The sequence below is a fragment of the Eulemur rufifrons genome, chromosome 7, assembly GCF_041146395.1.
Source record: "Eulemur rufifrons isolate Redbay chromosome 7, OSU_ERuf_1, whole genome shotgun sequence".
Lineage (NCBI taxonomy): Eukaryota > Metazoa > Chordata > Mammalia > Primates > Lemuridae > Eulemur > Eulemur rufifrons.
Genome location: NC_090989.1, coordinates 65,663,662 through 65,684,459, shown reverse-complemented (window position 1 = coordinate 65,684,459; position 20,798 = coordinate 65,663,662). Strand labels below are relative to the sequence as shown.

At 51.1% G+C, this 20,798-nt stretch overlaps 1 protein-coding gene across 1 annotated transcript in view; it reads left to right on the top strand.

The window, feature by feature from the left end:
• The first annotated feature begins 9,875 nt into the window (after positions 1–9,875).
• Positions 9,876–20,798, top strand: part of ADCY5 (adenylate cyclase 5) — a 149,653-nt gene continuing 138,730 nt past the window's right edge. Inside the window, exon 1 of the mRNA XM_069475115.1 lies at positions 9,876–11,546. Coding sequence (XP_069331216.1) covers positions 10,419–11,546 — 1,128 coding nt within the window. The 5' untranslated portion in view covers positions 9,876–10,418. The remainder of the gene's footprint in view (positions 11,547–20,798) is intronic.

Genomic DNA, 20,798 nt, shown 5'->3' with positions numbered 1-20,798 from the left:
TTCCTCATTGTTTTCTGACCTGTAAGTACAGACATACTCCCGTGTGCCCTAGAGGACCAAGTACACAATCTGACTCAGAAGAGCTGTCTACAGTCTCAGGTAGACAAAGTGAACTGCGATGTCATCCAGACTCATCCTCTCTGCCTGCTTTGGGCCAATGCAAAAAAGGCAAGAAGGTTAGGTCAAATTCTGCCCCAAATTCTGCTGGGTGACTTGATCAAGTCACTCCACTTCTCTCTTTCTCTGCATCCTTATCTGTGAAAAAAAAATTATTTCTGCTAACATTCACAATATTATTGAGTGGATAAGAATAAGACAACACATTTCTTATCCACCTGATTTGCTACCAGGCACACAGCAAAGCTGCCTTCTCCTTGAACAGTTTTTAAAGACTGCTTTCTCTCCTTCTTGCTAAAAGCACTATACAAATGCAAGGTATTGTTAATATTTTCTCTTTTTAAGTAATTCTAGAAAGCCCAGCCCCAGGATTTCACAATCTGTCACTGTCCCTCGGTGCCCCAGCCTGTTGCCAAGGAGAGAGATTATCCGGGTTTGGGGAAGGTCAGCCAGCCCCAGCACGATCTCTAACACAGCTTGGTTTGCCACCCCAGTCACAGATTTAGAGTCAGCCACATGGAGACTGGGCAGGACCACTCCAAGGCCGGAGTGGCCACTGAGAGCAGAAACAACACTCAGCACCACTCAAGCTCTCCCAGGCCACTCTAATCTCCACCCACGCCTGCAGGACTCCTGTCTGCATGGCAGGCAGGCTGCAGTCTGTTAGAATTCTCAAAGAGGGAATATCTTTGAGAACAGAGACCTCATCTGCATGGCCCTGGGGGCCCTGCTTTGAATACAGCAGAGATGAAAGAGCAGATCTCCCAGACTCCTAGAGGAGCTGGTACAGGCACAGCACAGACATAAAATTATTTATCATAGTCATCTATAAATGTATGAAAGAGCTTGAGACCCAGCGATGGTACCTCATTCCATGCTAACCTCAAAAATGAGCATCTGGATTTATTAAGAGCAAATTTATTAATTTGCTATTATTAAAAATGCCTCCCATTTTACATAAGGGTGAATAACTTGAAAAGGACCTTCACATCATTGTCCTGTTCCTCATAAAAAGTCATCATGGGAGGAAGGAGGACATTATTATCTTTGTTGGGGATTGCAGTTCAGAGAGGTGAAGTGACTTGTCAGCGGTCACTGAGTTAGAAAGCGGTAGAGCTGGTGTAGAACCTCCAGCTGTTCTGACACCAAGTGTAGCACTCTTCCCCTGAATCCTCCTCTGTGTCGCGTGGAAAGACAGGTTGCTCATCAGGCCGGAAGCCTCAGTAAGGAGGCCCAAGGACTAAGGGAAAGAGCTAAGCTAACTGCCCAGTTACCAGTGGAATTGCCCCTGCCTGCCAATAGGGGGATAGCTGTTAGGGCCAGTGCTCCCTCAGCCCCTACTGCCCTCTTCTGACCTCATGGCATTGCCCCTGCCTGATAAAGCAACGCTTTCGGGAGTAGGCACTGTATTTTCTTTTCAAAAGGATTTATCATAAAGAGCTTTGAATAGTAATCTCCCCAAGGACATTTAAAATAGGGTTCAAACTATAAGAATGGCATGTAAACACAGTTTGGGGAGACCCAGCTTAGGGAAACATCCTATACGGTATTAGTCCATGCAGTCAATTACATGTGTAGCTAGGCATTGGGGTAACTGGAGACAGGGGATGAGACAAAATGACCTTTGAAGCATACAGAGGTGCTGGTCTTTGACTCTTTCTCACCTGTGCTCAATAATGAGGTTGGGAACTCACTGTGTGAACATGTGCGTGCACTCATGGAAAGGGGTACAGGGTAGCAGATAGTCTGGCTTGCACTACCAAACCCCAAGTTCAATGATGCTGCCTTCCAAGAAGGTTGCCTCTGACTTTTCTAATGAAAAATTAATAGGCACTTGCTGCTGCCTTTAATTACATTTGCTAGAGAAGAGTGTCTGCCAACAGCATGGCTCTGGCTGGCTTCCATGCTGGGTATGCTCTCAGCAAAGCCCATTTGGTTTGGGAGGAGAAAGGGCGCCATTTTGACTGAGCAGCTTAAAGAGGCAGAAATATCCTTGGGAGGAGGTAGTATCAGATTTTCTGATGGTGGGTCTCCATCCATGACCCTGACCAAGACGCTGACCCAAACACACCTTGATGGAGCATGGACCAGGATTCGAACCCTGTAGGCTGAGGACCCCTAAGAACCAAGGAGATATTGAAAGAGGGACACTAAGCCCCATCTGTAGATATGATAAACATGTTCCTCCCACAAATACAGAACCATTTTTCCAACATGTATAGATGCTATTCGGATTGATAAATTATTAACACATTTAAATGACTAATTTTATAGTAGCTTTTCACCATTATGTATTTTCTTAATTAAAAGTACATATATACCATGCTAAGGTCCTTGAAAATTTTTTGCCTTAAAAATGGGTCTTCATACAGGAAAAGACTAGGAACTTGAAACTAGGATATTCCTTCTATAACTGTGAAACATTGTTACTAAAAGAGTGGGTTTTGGGGGGCTCCCATTTTTCCCTCCATTTTTTTTTTTTACTTTTCTTTTGAGATGGGGTTTTGCTATGTTGCCCAGGCTGATCTCAAACTCCTGAGCTCAAGCAGTCCTCCTGCCTCAATCTCCCCAGTAGCTGGGAATACAGGTGCCCAACATTGTGCCTGTAACAGCTTTATTGTGATACATTTACATATAAATTTCAATTGTCTGATTCAATGGTTTTTTAGTATATTTACATAGTTATGGAACCATCACCAAAATCTTAGAACACTTTTCACCACTCCAGTTAGACTCATTAGCAATTACTTCCAGTTTCTCTCCCCAAGCCTCCCTAGCCCTAGGCAACCACTAATCTACTTTCTATAGATTTGCCTATTTTAGACATTTCATATAATAAATAGGATCATATAATATGTGGTCTTTTGTGACTAAGTAGAATGTTTTGAATCCAGTCGCTGTATATCCAACTCCTATGCATCCTTCAAGGTCCCTTTTCACCCCTACCCCACCCCATCCCCTGAAGATTTTCTTGCTCACCCCAACCTATAAGAATATTTTTCTCCTATTAATTCGTTACTTCATGTTTGTAATGCTCACAAAGCACTCGGCACAAGCTGCAAGGCCCATCTCTGCTGACACTGTGCTGTTTGTTCTCTAGCTCTTTCTGTGAATTCCTCACCTCTGACTTCTTGGGGGTGGCATCTTGCTGGCATCCCTCTCCAGCTCCCCCCACTCAACTGTGCCCAGCAGAGTTTTCTGCTTCAAATGGGTAATCGGTTTATGTGTGTTGAAAGAATAAATGACTCATGGGGATGTTCCTAGACTTTTAGGAAAAAAGGATTCAGGAGAAAGTGCAAGAAAGAAAGCACAATCAAGAACGGAACAAAGATAAAGCACAGAATGTGGGCATTAGAGTCCTAAGGACTGGCTGCTGCCAATCAGGTACAGTCCTTGCGATGTGACTAGAGGGAGAGTCAAAAGGCCCAGGGCCACAAAGGGTCTCCCACCTACCTCCAGTTGCAATTGAAAGAACATATTAGTCACTCCTTTAAACGGAGGCATTAACCGCCTCCATTAAAACGCAAATGTCAACACCTGGGAGAGTGGCAGATCATGCTATTATCAGCCATTTCCACCTCAGCTCCAATCTGAACTCTTTGAATATTTTCTGTTCCATGAGGGTCCAAGGTTTAGGGGTAGGATGGTGTCTGGAAAAATCTAGGGCCCAGTTCCCCAGACTGCTAATTGCAAACTTATCATCCTCGATTTCCAAGCCAAAGAAGCCAGAGGTCAAGAGTAAGAGGGCTGATGCCCTTGTTTCCTTGTCAGAGCTCATGGTGGATGACTAGCTGTGCATAGGATGGCTCCCTGTGCTGGGACTCAGCGATTTGTGCCCAGTGGCTAAGACACTGGCCCCAAGCCCCACAGATAGCAAACTTTCAAGATGCCCAATGCACCATCCTGTTAACTACTTTCTGACTTGGGGAAAACTGAAAGGTAAGTTGAGTTTGAAGCATGGGGCTTGCTTTCAAAATGCAAATGTCCAGGGTAGGTGGACACACCTTGTGGAGTCATTTCTACCTGATTGTGGGAATGAGATGATCTTTATGGTCCTTTGTGGCCTTGAGAGTGCCTTGGGTAGAGTTCCTTAACTTCTTTTGAAGAACTCATTACAGGGAAGGGCTCTCCAGGGCAAAACTGTGCAAGGGGAAAAGACCTTTTTTGACCTCCAGCTCCTAACTGACCTCCATTTCTGCCCTCCTTCCCGCTCCCAGGTACCCCGACCTCTTCTACCCAGTGTCTCCCGGTCTATGCTTTCATTTGCCTCAGGGAATACACCCTGGTCATAAGAGTTCCCGCCTTCCTCTACCTAACTCATCCCTACTCCTGAAAGGCAAGCACCCATTCTCCTAGAGCCCCCAACCTTGGCCCCATGCTTGGGGCCCGATTAAGCTCATTCACAATGACTTGCTATGAATGACAGTTCTGCCACAAGTCCCTCAACCTCTTAGGGATGTCTGCATTCATTTTTCCAACCATTTTTATTGAGATATATTTTATATACAATGAAGCTCACCGGTTAAAGTGTGCAAGTCAGTGGATTTTATTATATGGTACTAACAGAGGTTGTGCAAACATCACCATAATCTAATTTTAGAACATTTCCATCACCCTCCAAAGGAAGCTTGTACCTGTTAGCTGTCACTCCCCACTCCCCTCCTTCCTCAGGCGTAGGCAACCACTAATCTTTCTGTCTCTCGATTTTCTGCATTCATTTTAGCAAAGGAGTGTTATCCCACAGCATGACTATCTAATAGAGGAGTTTTAAGCAGTGTTGGGGGGGGGATGTATTTTTAGGTAGGGGAGTAATACTACTACCCACTTCTACAAGTATTTGACTATTCTAAAATATTAATATTCAAATATTCTAATTTCTAAAATAGAAATATTCCTCTAAAAATCAGTCTAGGGGAGTGAAAAATGAAGTCCTGAAGGGTAACTGAGGCACAGGGGGAAGATGGTTAGAGGAGGAAGGGGGCGTGTCTGCAGGTCTCCCAAAGGGCCCCGCTGTGCCCTGCGTTGTAGTCACCTGACTTACAGCAAACCAAGCACTCATTTCAGAGAGGCCTGAGATGTCCTTCGGTCAGCACTCTATCAGATGACAGCATCCTTGCCTTTCTATACCAGATGTACAACCTCCAGTTTGTCTTAACCTCTGCCTTTTATTCCTGTGACCTTCCCCAGTATTCTTTTGGTTTCTTCTAATCTTGAGGATTCCTCCTCTACCTAGGGATTGGTCCCAGGTTTCCTTCTCAGCCTTCCACGGGCCTCCTCCAGCCAATGGTGTCATTCCCATTGCCAGGTCACTTTTGGGCCCAATAGACATCTGCTCTGCAATAGCTTCCAGATTGGTCTCCCATACTCTTGGATCTTGCTTTTTCAATGTGGCTATGTCATTGCCAGTTTGCCTCCCAAAACAGAACGGACAAGGATATCCCTGTCCCTAAATTCAGGGGCCCCTTATTGCCTTTAAACTGAAGCCCAGCCTCCTCTACACTGTGTTCAAGAGTTCAACCTACCTGTCCATCTTCATCCACCATCACACACCTGAGACCCCGTCCCGCTCACCATGCCCCAGATGTATTAATACCATGTGTTTATCAACAACTATTAGGCACCTCCTATGTGTCAGGCACCAGGCTAAGCGCTGGGCACAGAATAAGATACCAACTCTGCCCTCAAGGAATTCAGCAGATTATGGAGACAGTTCTGTAAACAAGTCAAGATAATGCAATGTGACAGTGCTTTAATAGAGATATAAGCTAGGTGTGCTGGGAGCAGAGGAGGAGGGAGAGTCTATAAGGGAAGGGACAGGAGAAGGGCATTAGAGGGGGCTTCACCCAGGTGAAGTGAGTTTGATTTGTGGAGAAAAAAGAGTAATCTCTGCAGGGGTGTAAAGAGCAGTTGGGGGGGGGGTGCTGAATGACATGGGGAAGTGGTGGACAGTGAAAGTTGGCAGGGTAACTGAGCTGTTTTGTGGCCAGTTTTCAGTGGGGGTGAGATCAGATGGGGACAAAGTGGAAGGCAGATCTGAGAGTAAGGAGGGAGAGTTGGCCATTGTTCAGGCAAGGAGGGGGATGTTCCTGATGAAGCTAGTGGTAAGAGAATGTAGGAAGAGACAGATGTGAAAAGACAATGGAAGAGGAGATTACCACTCTAAGATCAGGGTGTTTAGGATAAGGTAATTCCACCAGTGGCAGGAAAATGGAGGGAGGAGCAAGCTACTTGGGAGATGACCTTAGTTTCAGATAAATTAAATCCAGGGAGCTGGTGGGTCCCATGGAGCACCCCTGGGGAGCTCTCCACCAGACAGCTTGGAACTGGGAAAGGAGGCAAGGGTTTTGAAGATAGAGATTTCAGAAATATCTTAGAGAAAAAAGTGTGCCTATCCTTTGATCCAGCAATTCTACTTGTAGGAATTTCTCCTAAGGATATAATTATGGATGTGTGTGAATATTTTTTTTTTGAGTTGGGGGTCTTGCTATGTTGCCCAGGCTGGCCTTGGACTCCTGGACTCAAGCAATCCTCCCATCTCCTGAGTAGCTGGGACTACAGGCACATGCTGCCATGCCTGGCTCGTGTGTGAAAATTTTTCCTCAAAAATGCTCACTGTTTATAACAGTAAAGGAGTGGAAAGTTTTTGTAAACTGCTATGACAATGAAAAATGTCTAACAGTAGGGGATTGGTTAAATAAATTATACTATACCCATGCAATGGAATTCTGTTCAGACAGTAAAACAGATATTATAGATGAAGCTTATTGACATGAAAAAACATTCACAATATTTTGCTAAGTGGAAAAAGGCAGACTCTAAAACTAATTGTGGGATAAAAGATCTAGTTATTGTTTAAGAAAAAGATTAAGACTTTAATACTGGTTCTTTCTAGGTGGCATGCTTATGACTGTGTTTTCTTTTTTCCTTTTTAGTTTTTTCTATATCAATCACACGTGGCTTCTGTTGTAAGATTATTATTTTTAAAAATTAAATAAAATTAAAAGGAGTGACCTAAGGAGAGCTCTGGGAATGAGAAGAGAAAAGGATCAAGAATGGAACCTTGATCAATAACCTTGATATCTCTGGCCGTCTGGCCTCTGTACAGACAGTTGTCTATGTCCTGAGTATCTTTCCCATGTCATTATTGGCCACATGGCTGCATGGTAGAGCACAAAGACTGCTATAAACTGTGAGCCTCGGGCAAACTTCTTGATTCTCTTAGTTTCCTCATCTTTGTAATGGGGAGAAATGGTAATCTGACAATAAAATATTTACAGACATATAGTAGTTGTTTAATAAATATTAGTCCATCCTTCCTTTCTTCTTATTCATCCTTCCCTGCTGGACTCAGACTTGACCTCCAGAGCCTTTTTTGGGCCTCCAGTGGGAAGTGATGTTTCCCTTCTCTCAACACCCAATGTGCTGTTTGGACCTCTGTTGAACACTTGAACTTTGCTCTGACCTAGAAGCAGTGGTTAGCTCTTTTCCCTCCCTGACTGTAAGTTCCTAGTGGAGTTTGGTCATCTTTCTATCCTGGTAGCAACTAGCACAGTGCTTTGCATATTGAGGATGCTCAAGAATTTTTGTTGACTAAATTCATGTTCCTTTTTACAATTTAGCCAATCATGGATTACTCAAAGGCTGGATTACTCAGGGGTTATTTTATTCAGATCTCTAGGAACTTTCCTCCTCCCAATTTGTGAGTCTAGCAAGGTTTATCTTCCGGTCTGCAGAGATGACCTGCAGAGACAGAGAGAGAAGGAAGCTTACTCAGACCTCTAGGCTCCTTGTCAGAGCTCTGGGGAGAGGGCTGGAGGATGAAGAAGGGTAAAGTGAAAGCTGTTTACCTCTACCCTGCGTAGAGATGTGGTCCCCCAACTCTCCCACTGTTTAGATTGCCAGAACCTCAGGCAGGACAGCTTAGAGGCAAAGGGAACTGGGTAGACACGTCATTCCACAGGCCAAGGTCCTCTTTGCACCGAAGTAACGTCCTCTCCGTTCCTGCTTTTTGTCTCCCCGCTGTGCAGGAGTTATCTAGTCATTTCCCCCTCTCCCTCCCTTCCCCCTAGTGGGTGTGCCACCTTTCTCAGGTGCCCATCCTTCCTGCTAACACCTTGCTAGGTTGGGGATGCAGACTGGCACTGGCGAAAGATCTTGGAATGCAAGTTACAAGACCTGTGGCAAGTTGACCAAGCTCTTGGAGCATCAGTTTCCGCATCCTTAAACTGGGGATAACCACACGGGCCCTGTCCCCTGTCCCCTCCCAGGGTTATTGAGGGGAATCAAGTGAGATTTTAAAAAGTACGAATGAGCAAAGAGCTCTTCATAAACGCCAAGCGTTCCCAGCGCTGTCTGTGGGGCTTCCTCTCGGTAACTACCCTCCAAAGCGTTCCTGTCCGCCCCACCCTGGCTGCATCGGCCTCACCCACTGTATCTCCATCTTTTCCGTCACTGTCTTCCTGCGCCTCAGAGGTCCTGTCTCTGCATCTCCCCCGTCCATTTCCGGGTCTGGTTCTCCAAGCCCCTCCGACCCCTCCAGGGACTCTGTCTCCGTCTCCCTGCGGCTGTCTCTGCCCGGCCGCCCCCTACCCAGTGCGCCCTCCTTTGGCACGGCCGCCCGGCCCGAGAATCGCCCAATGAGAGCGCCGGACTCAAGTCTGACAGCTCCTGCAGCGGCCAATCGAGCCCGGCCCGGGAGGGGGGCGCAGCGCCGGGGCTGAAGTTGGCTTGAATGGGGGGGAAGGGGACTAAAGGGGATACAAAAGAGGGGAGGTAGGACTGGGGACGCAGGAACCTAAGCCGGGGGCTGGGGAGGACCGCACGCCACCCAGGTCTGGCGACGGGACAGCGGGCTGGATGCGGCTCCAGGCGCCAGGGAGGGAGGGGCGCAGCGAGGAATTTAGGTGAGGAAGGGGAGCGGGGGTCCCTGCGGCCCGGCCTGAGGATGCCCGCGGGGCGCCTAGGCTGTGGCGGCGGCCAGGCTGGGGGCGGAGGCGGCCGCGCGCCGCTGTGAGCCGAGGCCCGAGCGGCGCGGGGGGCGGGGAGGCAGCGGGAGGAGGGGATGCGGAGGGCTCTCCGGCGGCGGCGGCGGCGAGCGGGCCAGAAGGGAGGAGCGGCGCGAGCGGCCGGAGCGGCGCAGGGCCCGAGGCGTGCATGGCGCGCCCTGAGCCTGGCTCCCGCGGGCCTCCCCGGAGCGCCCTCAGGGCGCCGCGACTGTTTGGCGGGCCCCTGTGGGCCGGCTGCTTCTGAGCCTCGGGCCTCGATCTCCGGATGCCGTGCTCCCCGGGAGAAGCCCTCCTGCATTGGGGCAGAACGGCGGCGGCGCCGCGCCGGATTCCGCCCTCCGCCTAGTCGTTCTGCGCCGGTCGCGGTGGGCCCACAGCCGGCGGCGAGGAGCTTGGGTCTTGCGGAGCCGGCGCGACAGCTCTCGGGGCCGGCGGGTCCTGGCCAGCCCGGCTCCGTTTGGGGGAAGGAGGAGGCGAGAAGGGAAGGGCCGCACCGCAGGAGCCGGTCCTCGACCCCGCCCCCTGCGCGGACGCGCTGAAGTCTCGGCTCCGCTTTCGCCGGAGCCACGCTCCCACTCTCGCCGCGGAAGGTGGGGGATGCGGGTGACGGCCCCCCCCGGGCTCCAGGACCCTCCCCCCAAGGGCTCCGGAGCTCTCGCTCCGCCCGCCGCCCCCTCCCCCGTCCTCTCCACCCCCCATCCCACCTCCCCACCCCTCGTAAAGAAATAATGCTGGCTGGCGCCCGCACCTCCCAGTCGCTCCCAGTCCGCCGCGAGGAAAAGGCACCCGCTGTGTGTCCACGCCCGGACCCCCGCCTCGTCGCCCTCGCCGCCGCCTCGCCCCGAGAGCAGCTGGGCTCCTCTTAGGCAGGATCTTCCAGCGCCGCGCCCGGGTATTGCCAGCCCCGGGGAGGCGCCGCCCGCAAGGACACCTCTCCGTCCCGCCTCGTCCGCAACTCCGGTCCTCGTCGAGCTCGACGCGAGCCAGGAGTCCAGACGTCTCTCTGCGCGCGGCACAGCAGTCCGAACAGTCCCCGCTGCCCCAGCTCGGAGGCAACTCCACCTCGGACCTGGGATTCCGGACGCGGATTCTCAGCTACTTCTCACCTCGGGGCTGTGCCCTCTTCCTCCGCTCAGGACGGGGGTGCCAAGATGCCCCGCTGCTGCGCAGGGCCCTGGGCCGCCCCCGACGTGTGACCCCAGCCTGGTCCCCCTACTCGGCCGTCCGCCCTCCCCTTGGAGACCCCCGGCCCGGCCCCCGGGGGAGGAGGAAGAAGACGACCAGGCCGAGAGGGGGATGTCCGGCTCCAAAAGCGTGAGCCCCCCGGGCTACGCGGCGCAGACAGCTGCCGCGCCCGCGCCCCGGGGAGGCCCCGAACACCGCTCCGCGTGGGGGGAGGCTGACTCCCGCGCCAATGGCTACCCCCACGCCCCCGGGGGTTCTGCCCGCGGCTCCACCAAGAGATCCGGGGGGCCGGTGACTCCGCAGCAGCAGCAGCGCCTGGCCAGCCGCTGGCGCGGCGGCGACGACGACGATCCTCCGCTAAGCGGCGACGACCCCCTGGCCGGGGGCTTCGGGTTTAGCTTCCGCTCCAAGTCCGCCTGGCAGGAGCGCGGCGGCGACGACTGCGGTCGCGGCAGCCGCCGACAGCGGCGGGGCGCGGCCGGCGGGGGCAGCACCGGGGCGCCCCCTGCGGGCGGCGGCGGGGGCTCGGCGACCGCGGCGGCCGCGGCCGGCGGGACGGAGGTGCGCCCCCGCTCGGTGGAGGTGGGCCTGGAGGAGCGGCGGGGCAAGGGCCGCGCGGCCGACGAGCTGGAGGCCGGCGCCGTCGAGGGCAGCGAGGGGTCCGGCGATGGCGGCAGCTCGGCGGGCTCAGGCGCGGGGCCTGGAACGGTGCTGTCTCTCGGCGCCTGCTGCCTGGCGTTGCTGCAGATATTCCGCTCCAAGAAGTTCCCGTCGGACAAACTGGAGCGGCTATACCAGCGCTACTTCTTCCGCCTGAACCAGAGCAGCCTGACCATGCTCATGGCCGTGCTGGTGCTCGTGTGCCTCGTCATGTTGGCCTTCCACGCGGCGAGGCCCCCGCTTCAGCTGCCCTACCTGGCTGTGCTGGCCGCCGCCGTGGGCGTGATCCTCATCATGGTTGTGCTCTGCAACCGCGCAGCCTTCCACCAGGACCACATGGGCCTGGCCTGCTATGCGCTCATCGCCGTGGTGCTGGCTGTCCAGGTGGTGGGCCTGCTGCTGCCCCAGCCGCGCAGCGCCTCCGAGGGCATCTGGTGGACCGTGTTCTTCATCTACACTATCTACACGCTGTTGCCCGTGCGCATGCGGGCCGCGGTGCTCAGCGGGGTGCTCCTGTCGGCCCTCCATATGGTGATCGCCCTCCGCACCAACGCCCAGGACCAGTTCCTGCTTAAGCAGGTAGGGACCCACCCCGCCACAGGGACTGGATTGTGGGGTGGGCAGGCCTCGTCCAGACTCCAAAGAAAGGGATCCCTCCCTCACCCTTTCAGTAGTCAAAAGAACCAGAGAGACAAGGCTTGGCCGCTTAGGCTGTCTTGGAGCTTCTTAACCCGATCCGAGCCCCAGCGGCTTCATTAACAGAAAGAGTGCCCGTGTATTATTTGTAATGTTCCTCACCCTGTGGATGACTCGCACTAAACCGTAGCCATTGTTTTGGGGATGCAGTGAGGAAGGAGAGTTGGAGGAGAAAATTATCTGGAGTAGCCACCATCACTTCCTGAGCTCTGTCCCTGAATACAAAAGGCCCCTAACAAAAGTGGCTGGACCCTCTAGCAGCCACCCCCTCCTCAGAGCCACTCCTGGTTTGTTAACCCAGGCCTGTATAGAGAGTTGGGGAGGGGAGACCTTGGGCACCCCTTTCCCAGTCTTAAGGGTGAGATTGGATAATCCTGCCACACACCTGAGGCTGGGAGTTTGGCAGCTGGAGATATCCCTGAACTTGAATGAGGACTGACAAGTTTGTTTTGTTTACCAAAGTGCCCCAAGCCAAAAAGCTGCCTTTCCCAAGGGTGGGAAGGAGCCTTGGAGATGTGTGTGCTAGCAGCCCCCCTTCCAGCTTAAGCAGAAAGCTAGTGTTGAACATCATGCCCCTTCAAGTGGGTGCTCCTGGTCGTTGCTTGTGGTGGGGGCATTTTATCCCTGCTGGGACTTGTTGGGTGAGCCTAGAACTGTGGGCTCGGGAAGAAATAAAACTTCTGCCTGGTTAACTGGTGCCTCTCCTGAAGGCTTCTGAGAGCCCATCTGACATCCACACCTTCTTCCTTTAGTGTCCTGTTGTCTGTTTCATGGTCCTGGTCCATGACCCTTCCTGCGCCAGCTTGTTTGAATGCTGCTCCACTGTGAGAGTCAGGTGGGCCCTTGCAGGCAAGTCTCTTGACCTTGGATCCCATGCACACCTTCACCCCTCTCTTGGCATCTACCTCCTCTAATAGAAGCTTTTAACCATATTCCATTGTCATTTCTTTCCTCCTTCTCTTCACTTGTAACACCTTCCCTCAGACTTTGATCCTTTTGAGTTTTGTGTCTTTCTTGAGGTGCTCTCCTGTGTCCCCTGGCTTCCTGGACACAGTATTCTCTCACAGGGAATAGCACTAATATGAGTTTTAGGGTGCTGGGCTCTAGCTGAACCTACAGGGTGCTCTATGATATGCAGTCTTTCTGGGCCCTTGATTTCTTTTCTAGAGAATGCGATGCCCCTTTCACTTCCAACAATGTCTGCCCCAAGCCTCACCTCCTGCAAGGAAACTTCTTCTATTCTGGCCACACCGGCCTCTCCATCTTCTACATGGTTAACAGTAGAGTCAGAGCCACAGAGTGGAGCACTTATTTATTTTCCGGTGTCCACTGATTTTGCTCCCTGTCCAGTGTATCCTCCTTGGATGTACGAATCCTGAGATTATATGTGTTTTTTTTCTGCTCCACTCTTTCCCTTGCCTAGCACAGTGCAGAGCACTTAGTAGGGACATAATAGCTGCTTGCCAATTTGGTTGGGGTCCAATGAGTAGAGTGGGTGGGACTGTTGTTACTAAGTTAAAGTTTTTTTGATCTGGGATCAGAAGAAAAAAAATCTTTAGAGATCAGCTTTGAACTTGAGAGAGAAACCTTTTGAGAGGTGGTGGGTTAAAAAAAGTTGCTACTATTGTTAGTGCTTTTAAAGGCTCCAACTCTTTGGACTGGAGGACCCATGCTCTCAGATGGTTGTATCTTTGGGGGGTATTTCTGACTTGGGTGGATGTAGCTTTTCTGCGGAGGAAAGGACATGTCACCCATATGGGGCAGCAGAGATTTCCAGGAGAGTTCAGGGTGTTTTGTGAGCCAGACTTAGCACACAGGGTCTGATTACAGCCTTAGGCAATTCTGGAGTTGTGATTTGGAGTCAAATCCCAGGAAAGGGGTGCTGGACCTGGGGTGCTCCAGCTCCATCTCAGCATGAAAATACCATTGCACTAGCAGTGTCTGTATGTCTGACTGACTTACCCTTCTGGTTTCAGGCTAATCCCTCTTCCTTCTCTCCCCACCCCAGTCACTCCCACTTCATGCTTCTTCACCTCTCATAGTCTTTAGACCCTTGCTTGGCTGTAGGATTTGGGGTGGATTTACACTTAACTTTTGCTTGTGAATGGTCAAGGACAAGGGAATGCAAATATTCTATTTGACTTCAGAGAAAACCATGTCTTTTTTTGTTTGTACTTGATTTTTCCTTCTGATTATGCCTGACATAAAATTTGTCTTTCTTGAACAAACCCTGCCTGATGGTGCGGGGGGGGGGGGGGGGGGGTGGAGGGGGTGGGGGGGGCATTAGTTGGACAGTCCCACATTAAGCTCTGCCTCAGGTTACCCCTGAGCTGCAGGTGTGCCGGGGTGATTTGGGTTAGATGTCTTGTTCTTTTCTTTGATGAAGCCACATGTCCAGTTCTGTGGCAGTGAACAGTTTCTAATGTTGGGGCTTTGGGCACATACTAGGCCCTCAGTGAACTTTATTGGCATTTCTCCACTTCTCCTGCAAAGCTGGTCCCCCTCCCATGGCCCAGGTCCTCAATATCATTATCTGACCTGTGTATTTTATTCTTCTCAGTCCCTCTTATGTTTGGGGCTCTGCCCTTGGCCCTAATGAGGAGAAGCACTTGGTGTCTGAACTGGTGCCTCCTGAAGGTTAGAGCAGCAAGAGGCGAGATGCTGCAGCCTTTCTTTGGGAGATGGTGTTTCTTCCCTTTTCTGTGTTTCTGGCTCTGTCCCTGGTGTCTGTCCCGCTCTCCCTCTGCCCGTTCTCTCTCTCTGCCTGCTCCTTTCCTCTCTGACTTCCTTTCTCTCCCCGCTCCAGTCCCCTGCTGCTGTCTGCCCACCTCTCCTCTGCCTTCCTGCCTGCTCTGCTTTCCCATCTCCTACTCCCCACTCTCGGCCTCTCAGCCTCTTCTGTGCTCTTGTCTCGCTGTCGTCTCCTGTCTCCTCGCTGGGGTATAGTAGGAGCGTCACGGGGTTGTTTTTTTTTTCTCCTCCTTTGCCTGTGAGAAGTCCCTCTGCTACACCCATACCATAAATAACACTCGAGCATCTGCCAAACACATTCCTCACTTGTGTTAATAGGCTGCAATGATGCCGGAGCCTGTTGCCATGGCAACCTCATTTTTGTTTGACTGTATCCCACTCTGCTACATAAAGCTTCTGCACGCACTGACACAAAAACAAGCATGCTCACACAACTATTACATATGCTTAGCTGTTGAAGATTATTTTGGAGAGAACATCTTTGGGTCCTGTGGGGGCAGAGTGGTCATTTGAGCTCCAGGAGATGAGCATTTCTACCGTCCAGTATTGCTCTAGGAGGGGTAATGGATGGAAGAGCTCTTTGAAAAGTAGAGAGTCCTGTTCAAACGTGGGCTATTGTTATTAGGCAGCCACATTAAACCCGCCTGATGTGGTTTCTGAGGAGAAGATTCCGATTCTGAGTGGGTCCCTGTGAGCTCGGGGGAGCTGCTGGGGTTGTCCTTGCTGTGTGGGATGACCCATTGCCCACCCCACCTATCTTTCTCCAGCGCCTTACGCCCTTCCCCCACCCCTTTCAGAGAAGCTCAGTGATTTCCTGCATTTCTTCCTTTGTGCCTGTTTGAACCCACAACTGTCACCAGTTGTTCCAGCAATCAGAAAGGCACAGGTGCCATGTGGGTGATACTCTGACTGTGAGCACACCTGTGTGTCTCTAGTGAGGAGGCAGGGGATAGATGGGGGTGGGGGCGTGGACCAAGAATTGACTACTGTGGCCCCCCAGGGGTACGTGTGCGTGCACGTGCGTGTGTCTGTCTGGCATGCAGGCGGGCCCGGGTGTTGGAGGTGGGCCTGGGGAAGCCTTTGTGTTAGCTTTGAAAGGAGATCATTGCAGCTCTGTCCTGTTTATTCTTGGCTGGTGGTTGGCTTCCTGTGGCTGTTAGCCTTTCTGATTCTGGGCCTTGCTCACTCTTCCGACCTTGACCTCTGGCTCTTCAGGGAAGTACCCTGGATGCATCACCTCCTTTACACAGTGAGACTGGGGGCCTGACTTTGAGTGGTAGCTCCTCTGACCCCATGGAGTCCCCCTCTTCCCTTTCAAGAAACTTTCTTGCTGCCCACCTGCTCAGCAGCCTGGTGAGCCTCTCTGAAGAGCCAGTGCCTGGCTCTGGAACTTGGCCCAGAGGCCTGCCTGGTGGGTCACTTGTGGCTGCCCCACGTGTACTGCTGGGCAGTGGGGAGGAGGGCACACATCCACCGCAACAGCTGGGCATTTTCTGCCACCGGTTACTTCCTGATCAAGAGAAATCGTACTCAGTGAACTTCAGTGGCAGCAGCAGGCTGGGGTGAGGGTTGGCTTTGAATTTGGAGCAGAGGCGGGTCTGCTTGTCTTGCCTCAAGGCTAACTTGTATTTGCCTATTATATTTGCTAATTGTTTTCCATTATATTGCTTCCTTCTTTAGGCGGCTAGGAGGGGAGGGGAGCAGGAGTTTCTGGGGCTGGGGATCATCTTCTAGGTCCCATGGGTGCCTTGATCCCTGTCAGGAGGACTTCAGAAATGGAGACAGCCGAGGAAGGAGCAGAATGCACAGCTGCTGTGTTTGCGGGAATGCTCACTCACTGTTAATAATTCCGTCGGAGTTTTGATCTGCAGGCAAGAGCATGAGGTCTGTGTGCTATGGAACACAGAACAGTGTGCTCATGTTTGTGTATAAAGAGGACACAGACGATGTGGTAAAGGGTTTTAAAAGTCAGCGTAAAAGGCTTGGGCAGAAGCTCTCCTGTGCAGACAGGCTCTGGCCATGAGTCCTTCTGTCAGGGTGCAGCTGGAGGCCACGCAGGGCTGTGGGCCTTCTCTTCTCCTGAGAGGTGTGACTGGACCTACCACCTTGCTCCAGCCAAAGGGGGACCCAGAGAGGGAGCCTCTCTGGATGGTGCCAGCCTCTTGCTGGGTGACTTCTGGTCCACAGCTGCCTGCCTCAGTTAACTTTGTCTGCCGTGAGTCTAGCTCCTCGTTGTTTACTTTCCAGGAGCGTAGCCTGTGCTGGGAATGGAACGTTTGCTCTGGGGCTTAAACATAACTGTGCCCATAAATCCTTTGGGTCCAGTTACGTAAGTGGTATTCTAGCATATCCTTTTCTCATCCATGCCTGTCAGATGAGGGTGGCTGGCTCATGGAGGGCAGGATCCGCATTCCTTTTCTCTCTTAAACACAAAACTTCATGGAAATAATTGGAAAACCCTACTTATCTTTCCCTCTAGGCAATGTTCAAATGTAGGACAGGGAAGCTCTCTCTTTAAGCATTGTGAACAAAACATGGGGGTTTCTAGTTAATGGACAGGGAGCTCACTGTGCACTGCCTTTCAGGGTGGCTGCTAGAAGAGGCTGCCAGGATCCTGGTTAGGTTTATAGGTGGATCCAGTTCCCAGGAGGATTGAGCCTGTGCCTTAAATACTGTGTTTGATTCCAGAGTTCAGAATGACCAGTTTGGTAAGGGGCCTGGAAACCTTGACTTCTGAGGGAACATTTGAAAGAATCGGGGATATTTACCTGAGAGAAGAGCAGACCGTATCAGGCAAGAAAACCCAATGAGACAGGCAAGGCCGTATTGCTGGGGTCCCTGTTGTCAGATACTACAAGAGGGACTTCGTTATTGTCTGTTGCTCCCAAGGGCAAATGGGTGGAAAAAGTAGATAGATTTCACCTCCAGGCTGGAGATACCTTTCTAGCCATTGGGGTTGCAACAGTCAACCCACGGGCCTCTTGGGGTAGCCAGCTTTGTGTCAGTGGAAGTGTTCAAGTGGAGATTAGGCAGCCATCTGCCAAGCTTGTTACTGAGACATTGCCTGCTTGGCGGAAGTTTGGGTGGTCCACTGTACCATTGCATCGTAATCACCTGGAAGTTTTTGAAAAATGCAGACTCCCAGGCCCTACTAGGAAGGTGCAATTTCCAGAGGTCTGGGGTGGATCCCAGGAATGGATCTATTTTTAAACAGCTTACATCTAGTTTTCAAAGCTCCCTGGGTCATCTTGACAACTAACTCTTAGGTTTGAGATCCTTGGCCAAGATAAACACTCATGTTATGCCCAACCCTGGAATTGTGGTTCAGTGTCTTGTAGCAGTGTGGCTGCCTTCTAAAGTCCTCTGGGGTGTCCTCTTATCATGCCCATCTCAGCCTCTTTAAAAATCGATGTGGGCCGGGCGTGGTGGCTCATGCCTGTAATCCTAGCACTCTGGGAGGCAGAGGCGGGCGGATTGTTTGAGCTCAGGAGTTCGAGACCAGCCTGAGCAAGAGCGAGACCCCGTCTCTACTAAAAATAGAAAGAAATTATATGGACAGCAAAAAATATATATAGAAAAAATTAGCCAGGCATGGTGGTGCATCCCTGTAGTCCCAGCTACTCCGGAGGCTGAGGCAGGAGGATCACTTGAGCCCCAGGAGTTTGAGGTTGCTGTGAGCTAGGCTGATGCCACGGCACTCACTCTAGCCCGGGCAACAGAGTGAGACTCTGTCTAAAAAAAAAAAAAAAAAAAAAATCGATGTGTACGTGCAGACCCGTTGGGAGGTGTCCAGGTGGGGCTTGTGAGTGTGTACTGATGCAAGGATGCAAGGCACCTGGGTGATGGTGGTGGTGGTAAAGCAGGCTGGGAGGGATGCCCAGCCCTGGACTCCTGTTCTCCTCTTTTCCCTCCCCCCAGCCATTCCAGTCCCGACTTCCAACCCCTCACCCCTGTGTGAGGCAGAGCAACCTGTGGCTCACCACTGGGCTAAGGGCTTAGTAGAAAGATGGACCTAGGTTTAATTCCTGGTCTATTCATTCATCTGGTAAATGGATATGAAAACCCTCAGGACACCCCAGGTACAGCGGGATGGTACAGGATGTGGAAAACGAGGAGGTCAGGGGGTGGAGGGGCCAGGCAGGAGATGGGGGGATTAGGGAATTAATGAAAGAAGCGGACTTAGGACTTAAGGAAGAGGAACTTGGATCTGTGAGTGTGAGGAGGGAAAGGACTGGGAAGTGGGGGCAGGGATGCTCTCTGGGAACAATGCGATATGGTCACAAGAAAAGGGGGGCCAGACAAACAAACACAAGGAGACAGTAGAGGCTTTATTCTTTAGGCCAGCCTCAGTGTCACAGTGAAATTGTAATCCCCCCACCCCCTGCCCCCACCCACTACCTCTTGCTCTGGGAGGGTTTATGAGCTGCTGCTTCTGGGCTTGAGGCCTCCTGACCCCACAGTTTCAGGGGCTCCTCCCCCCTTTCCCTAGGGGCTCCCTGGGCTTTATAACAGAGCTCACTGCAGTCCCACTTGGCTTTTGGAAAGGGTCCTGAGCGACCCAGTGCCTCACCTCCATCAGTGCTCAGCACATAGTAGGTGCTCAGGGAGGGTTTGAATGAATGAGTGAATTAATGAATGGGTGGTGGGGTGGGTGGACATCTGCACGCAGACTCCAGGCTCTGCCGAAGTGCTAGACCAACACCTCCACAGAAGGAAGCGGCGCAGCTCGGCTTGGAAGCCTATTTTGGTGGGTTGTAATCCTAAACTCTGAGCAGGGCTTCCAAAATCCCTCCTGCTGCAATTTAAAATGTGTGCCTTCTTAGAAACAGAGAGCTGTTGCCTGGCACTGCCAATACTACATCACTTCACAGATTTGAAAACCATCATTAGGTCATTCTTTCAGACTGGTCCCTATTTGTTCAGATAACAATATTTATTAGGTGCCTACTGTGTACCAACCACTGTGCTAGGCTGTGGGGTTTGTAAAGATGATTCAGACTAAGTTCTGGTCTCCCAGGACTGCCTTCAGCCCAGACTCTCCCACTAAGTGTGCCCCTCCCTTATCCATAGGGAATATGTTCCAAAACGCTCAGTGGATGTCTGAAACCATGGATAGTACCAAACCCTATGTACACTATGTTTTTTCCTATACTGTACATGCATACCTATGATAAAGTGTAATGTATATATTAGGTGCAGTAAGTAGCAACAATAACTAATAAAATAAGAGCTGGATGTGGGTGGCCCATGCCTATAATCCCTGCTACTTTGGGAGCCTGAGGTGGGAGGATTGCTTGAGCCCAGGAGTTCAAGACCAGCCTGGGCAACATAGCGAGACGCTGTCTCTGAAAAAAAAAAAAAAAAAAAAAAAAAAAAAAAAGCCAGGCATGTGGTGCACACCTACAGTCCCAGCTACTTGGAAGGCTGAGGTTTGAGCCAGAAGTTCGAGGCCGCAGTGAGCTATGATCGTGCCACTGCACTCCAGCCTGGGTGACAGAGTGAGATGCCATTTCTTAAAAAAAAAAAAAAAAAAAAAATCTAATAATAAAATAGAACAATTATAACAATATACTGTTCACAATTTCCAATCTCAGCATATGATTTCTTTTCTTTCCTTATTAAATTAAGAACTTTCATGTTTTCTCTTAGAGAAAACACTTTAGGGCTTCTCTTTGGCACATCCGAGTTGCCAGCATCACTGCTCTTGTGCTTTGTGGCCATTAGTAAGTAAAATAAGGGCAACTTGAACACAAGCTCTGCAATACCATGACAGCTGATTTAATAATAGAGGTGGCTACCAAGTGACTAAGGGGTGGGTGGCATGTACAGTGTGGTTATGCTGGACAAAGAGATGATTCACGTCCCAGGCAGGACGGAGTGGGACAGCAAGAGATTTCATCATGCTGCTCGGAATGGCGCGTAATTTAAAACTTATAAATTGCTCATTGCTGGAATTTTCCATTGAATATTTTCAGACCATGATTGACCACGGGTAACTGAAACCTCAGAAAGTGAAACTGTGGCTGTGGGGGACTACTGTACATACATATAGTCTGTGTCAAATAAGTTTAGGAAATACTGGTGGCTTAATAGAATCCTTAGACTTTAAAGCTTTTCATAGGTAACCTGCATAAAAATTTGCCAAGGGGGGGATATTGCATGAAGCCTTTATCAAACACATTTGACCCCGGAACCATTTTTTTTTCAAGTAACATATTGGGGGGCTTATTAGTGTTTGTTAGAACATACTTTAGAACGCACTGCTTCAGGGGCAGGAATGAGCCTTGAAGTTTCTCAAGGTCCAGCGCCTGCTTCTGGGTGGGCTTCCCCAGAGACATGTAGGCAGGGGTATTTGGTGCTTTCCTCCCGCAGGAGGGGATGCCC